This window comes from Elaeis guineensis, chromosome 8 (assembly GCF_000442705.2).
Source record: "Elaeis guineensis isolate ETL-2024a chromosome 8, EG11, whole genome shotgun sequence".
In the NCBI taxonomy this organism is placed as follows: domain Eukaryota; kingdom Viridiplantae; phylum Streptophyta; class Magnoliopsida; order Arecales; family Arecaceae; genus Elaeis; species Elaeis guineensis.
Window position 1 is genome coordinate 3,032,894 of NC_026000.2, and position 15,657 is coordinate 3,048,550.

Below are 15,657 nucleotides of genomic sequence, written 5' to 3' on the forward strand. Positions count from 1 at the left end.
GGTTACGATCGTCCCTCTCTCTTCTTGCAAGCGGGATGCCTCTTCTTCTTTTCTTTGTGTTCTTTTTGGTAGGTTCTCTTGTCGTAAATTCCGAATGAGACGTGCGTCTAGGGCTGAAATTTGATCCGGACGCCGGCCGAAACGACGAAAGATGGCGACTTGCGAGATGGGGATTGGCAAGGTCGGCGAATGACGGCAGATTTCGATGTGGGCTCTCGTTTGCCTGGTGAAAAATAGGTTTCTTTCCCCTCATTTGAAAAATAGGGATTCTTTTTTTTTTTTTTTGATCTTTTTCGGGTTAGGTTGTCGACTATCGTCCTGGGTTCCACTGACATTGGTGTGGGTAATTTTGATAGTCTTCTCCCATCTATTCTTCTTATATTATTTGGGTTTTGAGGTGAAGAAGGGTGTTTTGTGACCAAAACAAAAGGAGAGATTTTCCTCCAAAATTTCTTGGATTTGGTCTTGTTTTGGAGGTTAATGGGAGTTTTGAGCATCATGGGCAATTCCTTTGGGTGCTCGGCATCCGGGGAGCGGCTGTATCGGCAGCAAGGCGACCTCCAAGAAGCCAAGGCTCTGTTGGAATACAATCCCCGGCTTGCCAGGTACTCCACCTTTGGTGTCCGGAATTCGCCGCTCCATTACTCTGCAGCACGAGGCCACCATGAGTAATGAGTTCATCGGTTAGTGTTCGTTTGATATTTGATCCCGATGTCTTAGTCACTTCATGGTTTATGGTTGTTATTCGAGATTTATTTATGGTTTGTGCATTCAGATTGTCTCTCTGTTGCTCGAATCTGGCGTTGATATTAATCTCCAGAACGTCCGAGGACAGGTGAAATTGAATAACCAGTCCCTGTTTATCTTTAATTATGGTTTTTATTACTTAATTGAGGATGCTGTTATGTTGTTAGTCTTTTGATGCAATGTTCTGTCGATCCTTAAGAATTATTGAATTCTCTCTTATTTCTTACACTTTAATTAATTGTTTTGTGAAGTTTTAGGAGAAAATTTGTTTTCACAAGATTTACATATTCTAAAATTAAGCACTTCTATCATTGTTCCGAGACTGCATTAATGCTAGCTTGTCAATATGGTCACTGGGAGGTTGTTCAGACTCTAATGCTTTTTAATGCCAATGTGAGTTGTTTTCGTCCCCCTCTTAATTGGCTTGTGATCTTGTATGTGGTATTGTTTTTTGCTGTAATTCTCAGACAATATGTGGAATTGGGCTATAGATTCATAGAACGGATTATCTCAATGGTGGAACGGCTCTCCACTTTGCAGCTCTAAATGGTCACACTTGATGCATTCGTCTTCTTCTTGCTGATTACGTGCCAAGCATATCTGACTTTTGGAATATGATGAGGATGAAACCAACCCAAAAAGTTTCCGTTGCTGATTTTGATGTGGGGTACATTGCATTCTTTTTAGTCCTATTGATGTTTTCTATTTATTTGAACGACAATTACATAAAAACTTCTTCTTCTTCTTCTATTTTTCCAGCTCTTTATGTCAGATAGTTAACAGAAAGGCAGATGGAGGCATCACAGCTCTTCATATGGCTGCACTAAATGGGCACACGGAGAGCGTGCAGTTACTGTTAGACTTGGAGCTTTGTTTCTGAGGTCACAGTGGGAGATGGGATGACAATTGAATAATAGGTTTTCTCTTTTCTCATATTTCTCATTTCTATTCTTGTTTGCTTTTGTCCACGAACATATGTTTCATGATATATTAGTTTCAGCATCTTGATAGTTGTTTTCATAGTGACATTCAGTTCTTATAGGAAAGTTGTCCTGTTTCCATTTAGCAGGTGCAGGAAGCATGCCCCTTCATTATGCCTGCTTGTGGTGGAAATGCAGCTTGTTGTCAAGTATGTTAGTTTGATTTCCTTCTATTTGCTGCCTCTGGAAAGCTACAATAGTTATTCAGTCCCTGTGGATTTGCAGGTTCTTATTGCCAGAGGTGCCAGCTTAACTGCTGAAAATGCTAACAGGTATGTCTCTGACATATTAATCTAGTCATTGGCATATGGCATGTTCCAATCCATATATAATTACTGCTCAAGAACACTGTGTAAATTGAATTAGTTTGGTTTAGTTCAGCATTACTTGCTTAGAAGTCTCAAAAAGACCTTTAGTGATGTAGAAAAGCATTCATAATGAGGGTTTCTCTTTTTTAAATAATGTGATTTATATGAAGTTATAAAAAATCGTTCAAATTATTCAATTTTACATGTGGAGTCACTGGAAGGAAGATTAATGCTGCTAGGACTCCAAGAGCTATTCATAGAAATATCTAGAAAGAAGTTGCATTGAGATTGAAAGCCAACTACCTAAACTATAAATTTCCAAGGGTTTACTAGGTTCTGGGGAAAAAAATGTTTGTGAATGATAGCATGGATCTTTGTGCCAATGCATGAGAATTAGATGTTCCATTTGATTCCTTTAATGATGTGGTGCCATGTGATGTCAAATTATTGAAGGATTTATATATTCCAAGAGAAAAAAATCAAAAATCAGAACACCATATTTTGAGGAAATATTCCAATATGTCCACTTAGAATAGGTAGTGAGCCTTTTTAATGGCATGATATTGGAAATGGGCACATATCCATAAGCTTTTGACACGTACAAGTATTTTTGCAAGACTAGCGTTCTATCTGAAACTGGTGTTCCAAATAAAAGTGACCCTCAATGGTAGCTGTGCAGAAACTGTTAGACCATAGTTGGAAGCAGAAGATTATAATCTTACATGAAATAAAACATGAAATCTTTGGCAATTCTTTTTTTATACAGTTTACTAAGTTTTCAGAAGTGGATCCAAAGAATGCCTTTGAGAGGCAATAAATGACGATACCTTATGGTAGTCTGAATCTTACACAGAAGGAGAGTCTGTCCTTGAATCCTGTGGACTATTTGTTATATAGCCAAGGATTCGTCGGGTGTATCAATGATACATTTGTTCTCAGTATGTTAACCCCAGGTGGCTTTTTTAGGTGCTTTATCCCTATTAACTAACGGCTTCAATTTTATGATTAATCTCATATTTTTGCACAATGTTGGTCACAGTTGGACTCCCTGACTCCCTTGATGGTAGCTCGATCATGGCATCGAACTTGGCTTGAGGGCATTCTAAGTAAACAACCAGAAAGCCGAATACATATTCTTCCTTCACCATATTTTTGTCTTCCGCTTATGAGCATCATGAGAATAGCTAGGTTAGTTAATCGTGCATTCTTTTGTTGTTTTTTGATTCTTTTGACTGGATTGGAGCTAATATTATTTTACTAACTTGGTCATTTTCTTATTTTGTGGTTAAGTCTGTTTCATAGTTACTTCTTCATATGCTATGCTCATGGCTGCTACCCTGCATGAGATATCATCTAATAGTATACTTGCTTCTTGTCCTCATATATATGAAATATTCACCATTTGATAAGTGTTGTTTATCTATTTTTCTCTTACTCATACCTTTGCTGTTTACTGCGCGATGTTTTTATGATTTATTTCTGTGATGCTTAGGTAATATTGCAGTTGTTAATGATAATGTTTCATCTTTCTTGGTATGGGAACATCATCTGATAATCTAGTATCCTTCTATCTAATCCAATGCTTTTGTATGTACATGCATATAATATGTACATAAATATGTACCATATACATATGCACATACATATAGACATACACATGCTAGAGCATGGCATATGTAATCATTTGTTTTTCCTTTCATAGGGAATGTTATCTAATAATCTAGTATCTTCTATCTAATCCGATGCTTTTGTACGTACATGCATATAATATGTACATATATATGTACCATATACATATGCACATACATATAGAGATACACATGCTAGAGCGTGGCATATGTAATCATTTGTTTTTCTTTTTCATGAAAAGGAAAAACAAAAGAGAGGATGAGATGCATTTGAATAAATAATAATAAGCACCAGAGGAAGGGCCTGAAACTTCGACCTTATGATTAACAGGCACATTCTCTAACCAAGGTACGGGGCATAGATGGTCTTAAAAACACAGAACTTTGGGGTGGGAAAATGCAAATAAGGGGATAAATGGATGGTCGAACATGCCTCATAAACAAGCAGATCAGGAGAGTTGGCATTATATACTAAATTATACACACACACACACACATGCATCTATGCATGCGTGCGAGTATGTAGTAACTAAATAGTTGTGGCTCTTGGAATTTCGAGCTTGAAACTAACTTCAAAGCTGGAAATTTCCCACTAGTTAAACACAGCTTAAATTCGCTTATTAGATGGGGCATCTTCCTTTCTAGATGTTGAATATCATTTTCATGATCTTCTGTGTCGTCTCCCTTAATAAAGTAATGGGGATTAGATTTGGAAGTTCTTCTGCACTTAGAAATTAGATATTGACCCTCATATATGGAGGTGATGATTACTGTCACATGTCTATCTGCTGTACTTCAAGCAAGAGATGTATTTAGTGCATTGGTGTCCCCACATATTTGAGTTAGTTGTTGCTTTCATATGAGCTCTTTGTTCTTTGGTCAGACTGGAGAATCACTTCTAAGATGTTTTTTTAGAATAGGCACTGCTGATCCATGTGGTATGTCAAGGGTGTTGGTCACAAGAAAAGGAAAAAAGCCCTGAGCTTTGAAGATATTGTTCCTTCACCTTGAAGATATCGTTCCTTCACCTTGAAGATATCTTGTTATATCTACACACTGCTAAATAGGTTCTCATAAATGGAATGTTTCTTAGACCATGAATGAGTAGATTTACCCAGGTTTCTGATAAAACTGAGGGCTTGCAGGTTTCTTTTTGAAGGTCAAGGCAGTGGTCCCTATTGCTGTGCTAGGTATAGGAACTAATTAAGAAGCTCACCTAATTTCACCTTCTACGGTATGCTACAACTAGAGAAAGCAAACAGCCTTAGATAACATCAAGCAGATAGGTACTTGATTTTGACCCATCTCCTCATAGAATATTGCGCTCTTCATTTACCTAAAGAGCTTTCCTCTCATCATATGAGTTACACAACCTCCATAATGTGTCAGTCTGAGAAACATGAGACCATCAAGACTTGATCAACTGATGCTAGTGAGCAGGTTCATGAAATGAGACTCACCGTCATCTAATCGAGCTTCAAAGGAGGCATAATGGGCATATAAATGGTCCTAGAGAATATCAAAAGAACTAAATGTTTTGCATTCTACTGTATATTTGTCTAGAGAAGGTATGCCTGGATTTTGAGTTTTGACTTAGCCGAGACGGACCAGGCAGTGTTATTTACAACCTAGCTGGTACTCAATTGGTCTGAAGTCCTTTTTTAAACTTTTTTGTTTGGCTTATGTCCTCCTTAAACTATGTTTTAAGCTGGTCACTTAGGAAATCAGAGATGTGTCTAGGATCAAACATGGGAACTATGGACAAACAGGGCGTTATCGTATGTTTCTTGTTGATTAAATTTGTATCAAGTCTGGGGCTTTTCAGACCACGCCAATAGCATAACAGAGAACGTCTATGTTGATGTGGATGAATTTCTTAAAATCAAGCTAGCATGATGGAATAAATGAAGTACGGCCATGATAGTCGATAGTCGAAAAGCTTTCATCTTGGCATGCAAAGCAAAATTTTTTCTCACAATCAAACTATGCTCTTAAGTAAAATTGTATGTCAGCAAATGAGATTTCTAGCACTCTATTTGACCATTTTAGCAGCTCTTTATTTCATAAGTGGACTTGCATGTATATTAAACAAATGAGCTTTTCTAGCACTCTATTGAACCATTAGAGTCATTCTTCTTTTGTAAAAGCACTTGCATGTACCTTTTGCACTCTATTTGATGCTTAGGTTGTTCAATTTAATGATGTTTCTTAATGCTGTCCGGTAACAATACAGGATGATGCATTAGCTAATGGGTAAGCTGAGCTTTGCCATAATGTCTCAGTTATTGCAGAAGGCTAAGAGCTACAATGTCATGTGGATAACAAGAAACAGGAAAGAATCATGAGATACATATAATCTACTAATGGGGTAAATGGCTGATTATATGTACATAAGGTAATGATGTCACTAAATAGTAAGCACAATAAAAAACACAAGTTAAAACGTCCATCGTTTGCATTATATCTTGAGTGATGGCGTATATATCCAATGATTGTAATCCATTGCCATTGCTTTATTCATGTAAGTAATAATATTAATATACCCTTGGAGTGCACCTTTCTTGACACCTCACGCAATACGTACGTTTGAAGTACCGTATCATAGGTCTTGTCATATAGATGTATGATTTTCAAGTCTGATGTGACTATATTGAATGATACATATTTATCATTTCTAGCCCCCTCAAATGCTTTTGTCCTTGTGCTGATTATAGTTTTTCCTTTTCTTTTTAATGGTCGATTCCATGGAACGATGAGATTAATTTATTTTTGCTTGCTTAGTTCTGACTAGGGTTTTTACCTTAGTTTTAAACCAGTGGACATTGTTGTTTACAGAAATCTTATTTTTGAGGGGTTAATTGTTTTATCTACTGCAGAGAATGTGGATGGAGAAATAAAAACTAGTTGTAACATCCCGAAGCTCCTGGTAAGGATTTTTTGATTTCTTTTTGCCCTTGTTGGCATCGATCTTGAATTTATAGTTGAGAATATTGGTCTACAGATTAAATCAGGAAAAAATGTCTGATGTTGTTTGAATTAATTTGAAGGAAAAAATGAGAAGAAAAGGGAGAGTTTACAGGTAGAAGACTAATCTGAGTAAGTTTCTCAGATCGGAGAAGTAAAAGTAGGAATTGGAGAAAAATCTGATCATTTCATTACTTGAATTCAAATCTCTGTTATAGCTTATTTATATGCAGTTACAGTAAAATAAAATTGAAATGCTTCCGAAATGAAATGCAACACTAATCAAATGAAAATGGACTTTTTCTAGAATAAAATACAAATATGAAATGAAATGCAAATTCTTCTGAAATGAAATACGAATGGATCGATAGATGGATATTTTTGTGGCTTATCGGGGCGGGTTGTTGGATTTGTTGGCCTGATCCATCACCCATATTCGGCAATATTTAAGGGTTTGGAATCCTCTGGATCCTGTCGTCTCTTCTGTTCTCTTTTGTCTCTCTCTGAAATCCTAGCCGACCCTCTGAAACCCTAGCCATCCTGAGTTGGAGATGGGTGTGCCAGGCTTGGATCGGAGCTTCCTGAAGGCTTAAGATCTTCATTTTGGTCTCTCATACTCCCCTTCCGACGGTCAGATGAAGATGAGTATTATTTATTTATTTATTTATTTATTTAACTAATTTTTTTCTTCTTTTGGTTCAGATATTACATCCCTCTTCTTCAAAAGATCCTTGTCCTCAAGGATCGAACTGAGGAAACTGGTTCTTAAGAATCCAATAGTCCTCCTATGTGGCCTCTTCTTCACCGAGGTTACTCCATTTAATCAATATTTGGGTAACTGCTCTGTTTCTCCTGCGGACTATTTTTCTGTCTAAAATCTTTTCTGGTTGAGCTAATAGTTGTCCTTCTCCCGTGAGGGGTACTGTCGGTGATGCTTGCTCGGATTTCTGAATCTCTCGCTTGAGTAAGGATACATGGAAGATGGAGTGTATTTTAGATCCCTTGGGAAGTTTGAGCTCATAAGCTGCAGGACCAATTTTTTTTAATATTTTGAAAGATCCTAAATACTGAGAGGTAAGCTTAAGATTTTTGCGCATGGCTACTGTAGTCTGCCGGTAAGGTTGAAGTTTGAGGTATATCATTTCTCCTTCTTTGTATTCTTTATCTATTCTTCTCTTATCTGCATTTTGTTTCATGCGGTTCTGTGCTTTCTTGAGTCTGTCTCTTAAGATCTGTAACATTTTAGTCTTTTTTATGTTCCAATGTGCTACTGTACTTTGTTGGTTCATGTCCATGTTAACCATCGGGTACATAGGAGGTGGAAGTCCATATAAGGCTTGATAAGGTGTCATCCCTAAGGAAGAGTGATAGTTGGTATTGTACCACCACTCAGTCAGGGATAGCCATTTAAGCCATCTGTGAGGACTTTGAAAACATATACATCTTAAATATGTTTCTAAGCATCTGTTTACTCTCTCTGTTTGTCCATCTGTTTGTGGATGATAAGCAGTGGTCAGATGCAGTTTAACCCCTATTAATCTGAATAAATCTTACCATACTTGACTGGTGAAGATCTTATCTCTGATATGATATCTTGTGGCATTCCATGCAACTTGTATGCTGTATCTAAGAATGATCTTGCTATATTCTGTGCTGAATAGGGATGAGTTAAGGGAATGAAATGAGCATATTTAGTTAACCGGTCCACCACCACTAGTATAGTATCTTTGTCTTCAGATTTTGGTAATGATTCGATGAAATCTATACTAATTTCTTGCCATGCTTGAGCAGGAATTTGCAAAGATTGTAATAGTCCTGCATATGGAGTTCCATCTATTTTGTTTTTAATGCAAACCTCACATTCTTTCACCAATTTCTCCACTTGCTGTTTCATTCCAGCCCAATAGAATAATTGTTTGATTCTTTTATAAGTATGATTCATTCCCGAGTGTCCCTCTAGTGCTGAAGCATGCATCAGTTCTAGGAGTTTCTATCTCAACTCTCCTGTTTTCCCAATATCAATTCTTCCTTTAAACTTAAGCACTCCTTATTTATAAGTATATTCAGCTTGTGACTCTGGTTTTATAAGTACTTCTGCTATGATTTGTTGGGTTTGTTGATCTCCTTCATAACTGTTAGCAATTTTTAAACTCCATGTAGATACCACTGTTGTAATAGCCTGCACCTTTTTTTCCTCAAATCCTCACCTCGATAATGCATCTGCAACCTGATTTTTTTTTCTTTCTTATAATGTATCACATAATCCAATCCCATAAGCTTCATCATTCCTTTTTGTTGAGCTGCAGTAGTTACTTTCTGTTCTAACAAGTACTTTAAACTTTGATGATCTATTTTAATGATGAATGGTCGGGGGCTAATGTAGTGCTTCCATTTTTTTACAGCCATCAAAATAGCTAAGAATTCTTTTTCATATGTAGAAAGTACTTTGTTCCTTTCACTCAATCCTTTACTGAGATAAGCTATAGGTCTTCCTTGTTGTGTGAGTACTGCTTCAATTCCATATCCACTAGCATCTATTTCCAAAGTAAAAGGTAAGGAATAATTTGGCATTGCTAGAACTGGTGCTGTAGATATTACCTCTTTCAATCTCTCAAATGCTTCTTGAGTTGTTTCATCCCAATGAAAATTATCCTTTTTAAGTAGTTCTGTTAAAGGTTTACTAATTGCTCCATATCCCTTTATAAACCTTCTATAATATACTGTGAGTCCTAAGAAGCCTCTCAATTTCTTCAATGTAGATGGATTAGGCCACCTTTTCATGGCTGCCACTTTCTCAGGATCAGTTGCCACACCTTCTTTGGAAATTATATATCCCAAATATTTCACTTGTTGCTGTCCAAAAAAGTATTTGGATCTTTTTGCATACTGCTGATTCATTCTTAGTATATTCAGGACTTCAATGAGATGTTCCACATGCTCCTTTACAGTTTTACTATATACAAGAATATCATCAAAGAAAATTAACACAAACTTTCTAAGATAAGGAGAAAATACCTCATTCATGATAGCTTGAAATATGGTAGGCGCATTAGTTAACCCGAAAGGCATAACCAAGAATTCATAATGACCCATGTGAGTTCTAAATACTGTCTTATATACATCTTTTGGGTTCATTCTTATTTGATGATATCCCGATCTTAAGTCTATCTTAGAAAAATATTGAGATCTTTTAAGCTCATCCAAAAGATCATCTATTAGAGGTATCGGATATTTATCCTTCACTGTTGTCTTATTGAGCTGCCTATAATCCACATAAAATCTCCAACTGTTATTTTTTTTTACTAAAAGCACAGACGAAGCATATAGACTATTACTAGGTTGAATAATGGTAGTCTTAAGCATTTCTTGTATCTGCCTTTCAATCTCATTCTTCTATTCATGAGTATACCTGTAAGGTCTAATATTAACAGGATTAGTTCCTGGTAACAAAGGTGTTTTGTGATCTTGTGGTCTACTGGGAGGCAAATCTTTAGGTTCTTGGAATACATCAGCATACTGTTCTAACACTTTTTTCACTGAATTAGGTATCTCTGCTTCTATCTTTTTCCCATCAAAATTCGTCAATTGTCTTACAGTACAACAGTCTCTTTTAAGTCCGGATCTATACCACTGTGTAGTAGTAATCATTTGAAGTTTAGCCTTAGTAAACTTTAGTTTAGATCTTTCTGTAATGCCTTTTAATGTCATTTGTTTCTCTTCCTTAATGAAGGTGACAGCATTATCTAAATAATCAAATGTTACTTTACCATAAGTTCTCAGCCAATCAATTCCCAAAATTATACTGGATCCATCCAATCTGATCACCCTTAAGTCATCCTGATACTGTTCTCCCTGCATAGTCTATTTAAAGTTAACACATTTAAGCTTACTCAAAATCTTGTGTCCATTTGCCACGGTTACTATTAGTGGGCTTGCTGCAGTGAGTATAGCTTTTACTTCTTTGGTCACTTGATAATCAATAAAGCTGTGAGTACTTCCAGTATCAATTAGAATGACTAGAGTTTTGTTTCTGGCTTCTCCTTGAATCTTAATGGTTTCATTTTGGTTTTGTCCAACTAAAGCATATACAGCTGTTCTTACTTTCTTTTCTTTTTCTTCTTCTGTCATAGTCTCATTCTCTTCTTCTTCTTCCTCCTCTTCTTGCAACTACTGTTCATCAAACACTTCATCAGCTTCTATTCTGACATTAACAGATTGGTTCATTCTTTGTGAACATTGATGTCCTGGATGGTATTTCTCTCCACATTTAAAATACAGGCCGGTAGCTCTTCTTTGTTCCCACTATTGCTTATTATCCTACTGAGGTAATTTTTGATTTCTGATGGTTTGAGATTTTATACTTCTGTACTGCTAATTTAGGGTGGAAATAATCTGTTGACTTTGTTGTGGGGGTTTTTTAACTTATTTTGCTTCTTTTCTACATCATTAACAAGGCCTGTTCATGTAGTTTAGCTTGTTCATATATTTCTTCCAAGGTTGTAAGATGAGATAAATCAATATATGGGACCAATTCTTCCTTTAACCCATTGATATAACTTTCTATAAAATATCTTTCAGTTAATGCTGGATTATATTGCATCATCCTAGCTCTCATATCTTCAAACTTTTTTTGATACTTCTCCACAGAGCTTATTTATATCAGTTTGTTAAATTTTTTGATCAACTGCTTCATACTATCATTGTCAAACTTCCTGTTCACTGCTTCTACTAGTTCCTCCCAACTCAGATTTGGTTTGTCAATTAAGTATCCTTCCTTCCATTTATGTGCCTTTTCTATGAAATGCATTGTGGCTATCTCCACCCATTGGATCATAGAGATCTGATATATTTTAAAATATTGCTCACTTTTACTGCTCCATTCCCTGGATTCCTCATCATTAAAAGTGGGAAACTCCAACTTCAAATAAGGTAAGTGAAATAGGATCCTATTTTGAATATCACCCATCCTATCCAATTGATGGTACGGTGTGGGTAGTATTTCCTTATCCCTATCTTCAGCTGCTATGGCTGATGAATTAAAGCCAGGTTGCTCTGAATTGTATGTTCTTCCATTTCTTATGGCTGATGGATTATTATTTGCAGTGAATGAAGGAGTGGACTGAGAAACTGATGGTTGCGGTGAAATTAACTTCAGCAACTGTTAATGCCTGCGATTTTGTTCCTGCATCATAATTTCATGCCTCTTTGCAGCTTCTATTTGCAAAGCTTCGTACCTCTGTCTTTCCTCTATCTGTATTTCATCTAATTGTCGTGCAAACACTCCTAATTTTGTGTTATATTCATCAGATACTTGTTGTAACCGATTTTCAATATGATTGTGACAATCAATAGAGATTGTTTGCATTCTTTCTTCTAATATTCGTATGTTTTCACTGATTTCTTTTAGTCTGGTTCCATCTGCCATTTCTTCTGTTTTGAAACTGTTTTGATGTAATATCTGAACCAAAAGGAAGAAAAGATTAGTATAAAAAAAAAATACTCATCTTCATCTAACCGTTGGAAGGGAGTATGAAAGACCAAAATGAAGATCTTAAGCCTTCAGAAAGCTCCGATCCAAGCCTGGCACACCCATCTCCAACTCAGGGCGGCTAGGGTTTCAGAGAGAAAGACAAAAGAGAATAGAAAAGACGGCAGATCCAGAGAGTTTCAAACTTTTAAATACTACCGGGTATGGGTGATAGATTAGGCCAACAAACCCAACAACCCATCCCAATAAGCCACAAAAATATCCATCCATCGATCTATTCGCATTTCATTTCAGAAGAATTTGCATTTTATTTCATATTTGCATTTCATTCCAGAGAAATTCCATTTTCATTTGATTAGTGTTGCATTTCATTTCGGAAGCATTTCAATTTCATTTTATAACTGCATGTAAATAAACTGTAACAGAGATTTGAATTTAGATAATAAAATGATCAGATTTTCCTCCAATTCCTACTCCTATTTCTTCGATATGAGAAACTTACCCGGATTAGTCTTCTACCTGTAAACTCTCTCTCTTCTCCTCATTTTTTTTTTAAAATCAATTCAATAAACATCTGGAATTCTTCTCTGATCTAGTCTGTAGACCAATATTTCCAACTACAGATTCAAGATCGGCGCCAACAAGGACAAAAAAAAATCAAAAAATCCTTATCAGGAGCTTCGGAATATTACACCAGTCACCTTCATGCATTGATCCATGCGTTGTTTGCTTGGAAAGGAAATGCGTTGTTTGCTTGGAAAGGAAATGCACAGTGGCTGCAGAAGGTACATAATCTTTAAACCTTCAACAGTATCATTCTTATTTGAATTTACAGAAATCGTAAACAAACCCTTCATTTATGAGCACTCATGGAATTCAGGGTTTATTAAATTTGCCTTTCTTCTTTTTACCCTTAGAATTTAATTTTCTTCTTCTATTACGCTTTTTTCTTTTTTCTTTTCTTTTTTTTGAGGCATCTCTTAAACCTCTTTAATTTGTTAATTTATATACCAGTTTTATAGGTTAAAGATACAAACTATCTGCATTTTGAGTTGTGGATGCCCTGCCAGCTGATGATTCTAGATTTTACCAACTTTCCATGGTAATTGTAAATTTGTATGCTTGTTGGTTAATTTTATATCCCAACCTTCTGCCATTAAACTGGAAAGTCATTTGGAAAGTAGTGGTAGTTTCTTCTCCAGATAATTTCTCTGAGTTCTTTGTACCCAGGAAACGTGTATGGTTGCTTGTTAGCAGTCAAGACATGATCGATCAAAACGTTTGGCAATGTTTTGTAGCCTAGTCTTGACCTGCTGTTATGCCTTGGAAATAGTGCTGAGTCCTTAGCTTAAAGGCATTTTGGACTGCCATGAAATCTAAAAGGCTATCTGGTTTATGGGAAATCTACCTGCTTGGTTACATGTTGAAGCATGCAACGGGGAGCAAAATCTTCAATTTTCCTAATCATGAGCATTGATCATGAAGCACTTGTCGCAGGTTGCAATCATGAGTCCTGCACTAGGTGTGCTCTGTACCTGTGCTCCACCTATAGCACTTCAACCATTGTGGCAGGTTCACCTGGCTCTATACCATGCCCTCTTTGCCGGCACGCGATTGTCTCATTTTTCAAACTTTCTGGCACGAGCCCAGTCAGAGGGTTGCCTAGGACGAGCCTATCCTTGTCTCTGTGCACTACTTGCCCATCTGTGGGCTCGGATTCAACCACTTTGATGACCACTCAGTTGTGCAAGCCTGACTTCCACTGCACTCGGATCCCTCCTCTGGGTTCATCATCCTTTCGGTCTTTCAGCTGCCAGAGGTTCCCGTCAATGAAGCTTAATTCGACTCTTTGCATGGGAGCTCCAGAAACAAGCCCGTGCCTTGTAAGTTGCTCAAGAGCAGGATCATTATGGCGGTCAGCTTCACAAGGGGAGAGCAGCAGAAGATCATGGCTCTTTGCCAATAACCAAATTGTTACTACTGGAAGCAGTTAGAATCCTCTGTACTTGTTTGGGTTCCAATTCATCCTATTCTTTGTTTATTTCATACTCTTTTTATCCTGTTTTTCTTCTGTGTGCTTGCCTTCCAAATCCTTCTTATAAAAGTGCCAATTGACCTGCCTGCTGTTGATATTAGTGGCGTATCCTGCTGTTGTAAATAGAGGATTATGTGCTCATTTTCTGTTGTATCTGTAAGTAGGCTATTGTTTTTATTTCTTTTTTTTTTTTTTTTAATTTTGGTTCTTTCATTTTGTAAGCGAAGAGGGATATTGGTATTATTGCTTTTCTACTGCAAATAGTGAAGGTTTTTGTTTCGTACGATGTTGTTTGTAGTGCAGGTCGGTATTCATAGACTTGGGCATGTGATATAAAAGAATTCTAGTTTCAAATATTAATTTCAGTTGAGATACGTTTCAATCAGATGCATCGATTGATATCCACAGTCAACAGTCACTGCATCTCACTGGTAGCATGTGTTGAGGAAGGCAAAGGGTGATACAAATAGGACATTTATGGAAGATATGGTTCATAGGGGACGTGGCGAAAAAGCTTGCAAACCTGTCGCTAGAATTTACCTTCAGTTGGAGGTGCAGATGAACCAAGCAGAGTAGTAGATTGCCTGAGCATGGCTCGCTATTTGTTAAATAAAAAGAAATAATTATGCTCAAGCCTAGCTTTCTCTTCTATCAGACCAACAGAGTTTGAATGAGATCTTAATCTAGCCAATCCGTTCTCGTATTCATTTGTTCCAAGCCGAAGATGCCTGTGCTCAGCTAAGCTTCAAAATGTGTTCAAGCTCGACTCATCTCCTAGCTGAATCATGCTCAAAAAAAGTTTGTCCTCAAGCCGAGTTCAAGCTTTTTATGAGTAGCTCCATTTGTTTGCAGGCCACTTTCAACAGAAATTGAGCAAAATGGAAAGATTTATGGAATTGATGCTAAGATATAATTAGGACAAATTTATGGATGTTCACAGGTTACTTCGTTTCAAGCATGCATGAAGGCCTCTCTTTTTCCAAGTGACGCTACGTGGCCCAAACCTGATGATAGGTTATTTCGTTTGAGGCAGGACATTGTGCAATTAAAAGAGTTGGTGTTTTATAACACCAACAAATCATGCCACGTAGGACCTGGTCCGAAAAGGTGAAGTTTGTTGTGGATTGTTTAATCCTCGGACGATGTAGATAGAGATCGATGTTGCCAACTCTCATGGAGAGCTTAGCCGCACGGTATGACAAAAAGCTCTGCCTCCAGGGGATCATGGATTCTATGAGACAACGATTGCCAGCCAATGAAATGGTTTTTAACCCCGGACTTTTACATGCCCTCCTCTTTCCATTTAGGTGTAACTTTCGTAGGATCCCGTCAAAAGAGCGGAAACAATGACTTGTTTTTTTAACCTCCTCAAAAAGAAATAATCTGTCGGATGGTCCGGTTGAACAGTGACCAGTTAATTGTAAACCATGTTTTGGCCACAGTCAAAGACCGTAGTCAAGCTCATCACGTCATGTGGGTGGCAACAGTACAGATGTCATGGTGCAAC

General features: G+C 37.0%; 2 protein-coding genes and 1 long non-coding RNA gene across 11 annotated transcripts in view; all 3 read left to right on the plus strand.

Moving 5' to 3' along the window:
• Window positions 1-3,065, plus strand: part of LOC140859644 (uncharacterized) — a 4,019-nt gene extending 954 nt beyond the window's left edge. Inside the window, exons 2-4 of the long non-coding RNA XR_012143202.1 lie at window positions 1,817-1,876; window positions 1,953-1,999; window positions 2,889-3,065. This is a non-coding gene — a long non-coding RNA (uncharacterized lncRNA). The remainder of the gene's footprint in view (window positions 1-1,816; window positions 1,877-1,952; window positions 2,000-2,888) is intronic.
• LOC140859642 (probable E3 ubiquitin-protein ligase XBOS32) lies at window positions 7-1,659 on the plus strand. Of its 9 annotated transcripts, none has more exons than XM_073261626.1 (6): window positions 7-237; window positions 303-667; window positions 774-835; window positions 1,117-1,140; window positions 1,239-1,414; window positions 1,507-1,659. In XM_073261626.1, the coding sequence occupies exons 2-5, from the start codon at window positions 481-483 to the stop codon at window positions 1,305-1,307; spliced, it is 342 nt and encodes a 113-aa protein (XP_073117727.1). In that variant the 5' UTR covers window positions 7-237; window positions 303-480; the 3' UTR covers window positions 1,308-1,414; window positions 1,507-1,659. The 9 variants fall into 9 exon arrangements, 7 of the variants coding, with proteins under 7 accessions (XP_073117727.1, XP_073117730.1, XP_073117729.1 ...); XM_073261629.1 differs by having other exon boundaries at window positions 404-667; XM_073261628.1 differs by having other exon boundaries at window positions 407-667.
• Window positions 3,066-12,677: 9,612 nt separating the features above from the next.
• LOC140859695 (probable E3 ubiquitin-protein ligase XBOS32) lies at window positions 12,678-14,431 on the plus strand (the record flags this gene model as incomplete). Its single annotated transcript, XM_073261963.1, has 2 exons — window positions 12,678-12,900; window positions 13,613-14,431. Coding segments are annotated over 2 exons (720 nt in total), but the record flags the coding sequence as incomplete, so codon positions are not given.
• Window positions 14,432-15,657: the final 1,226 nt, after the last annotated feature.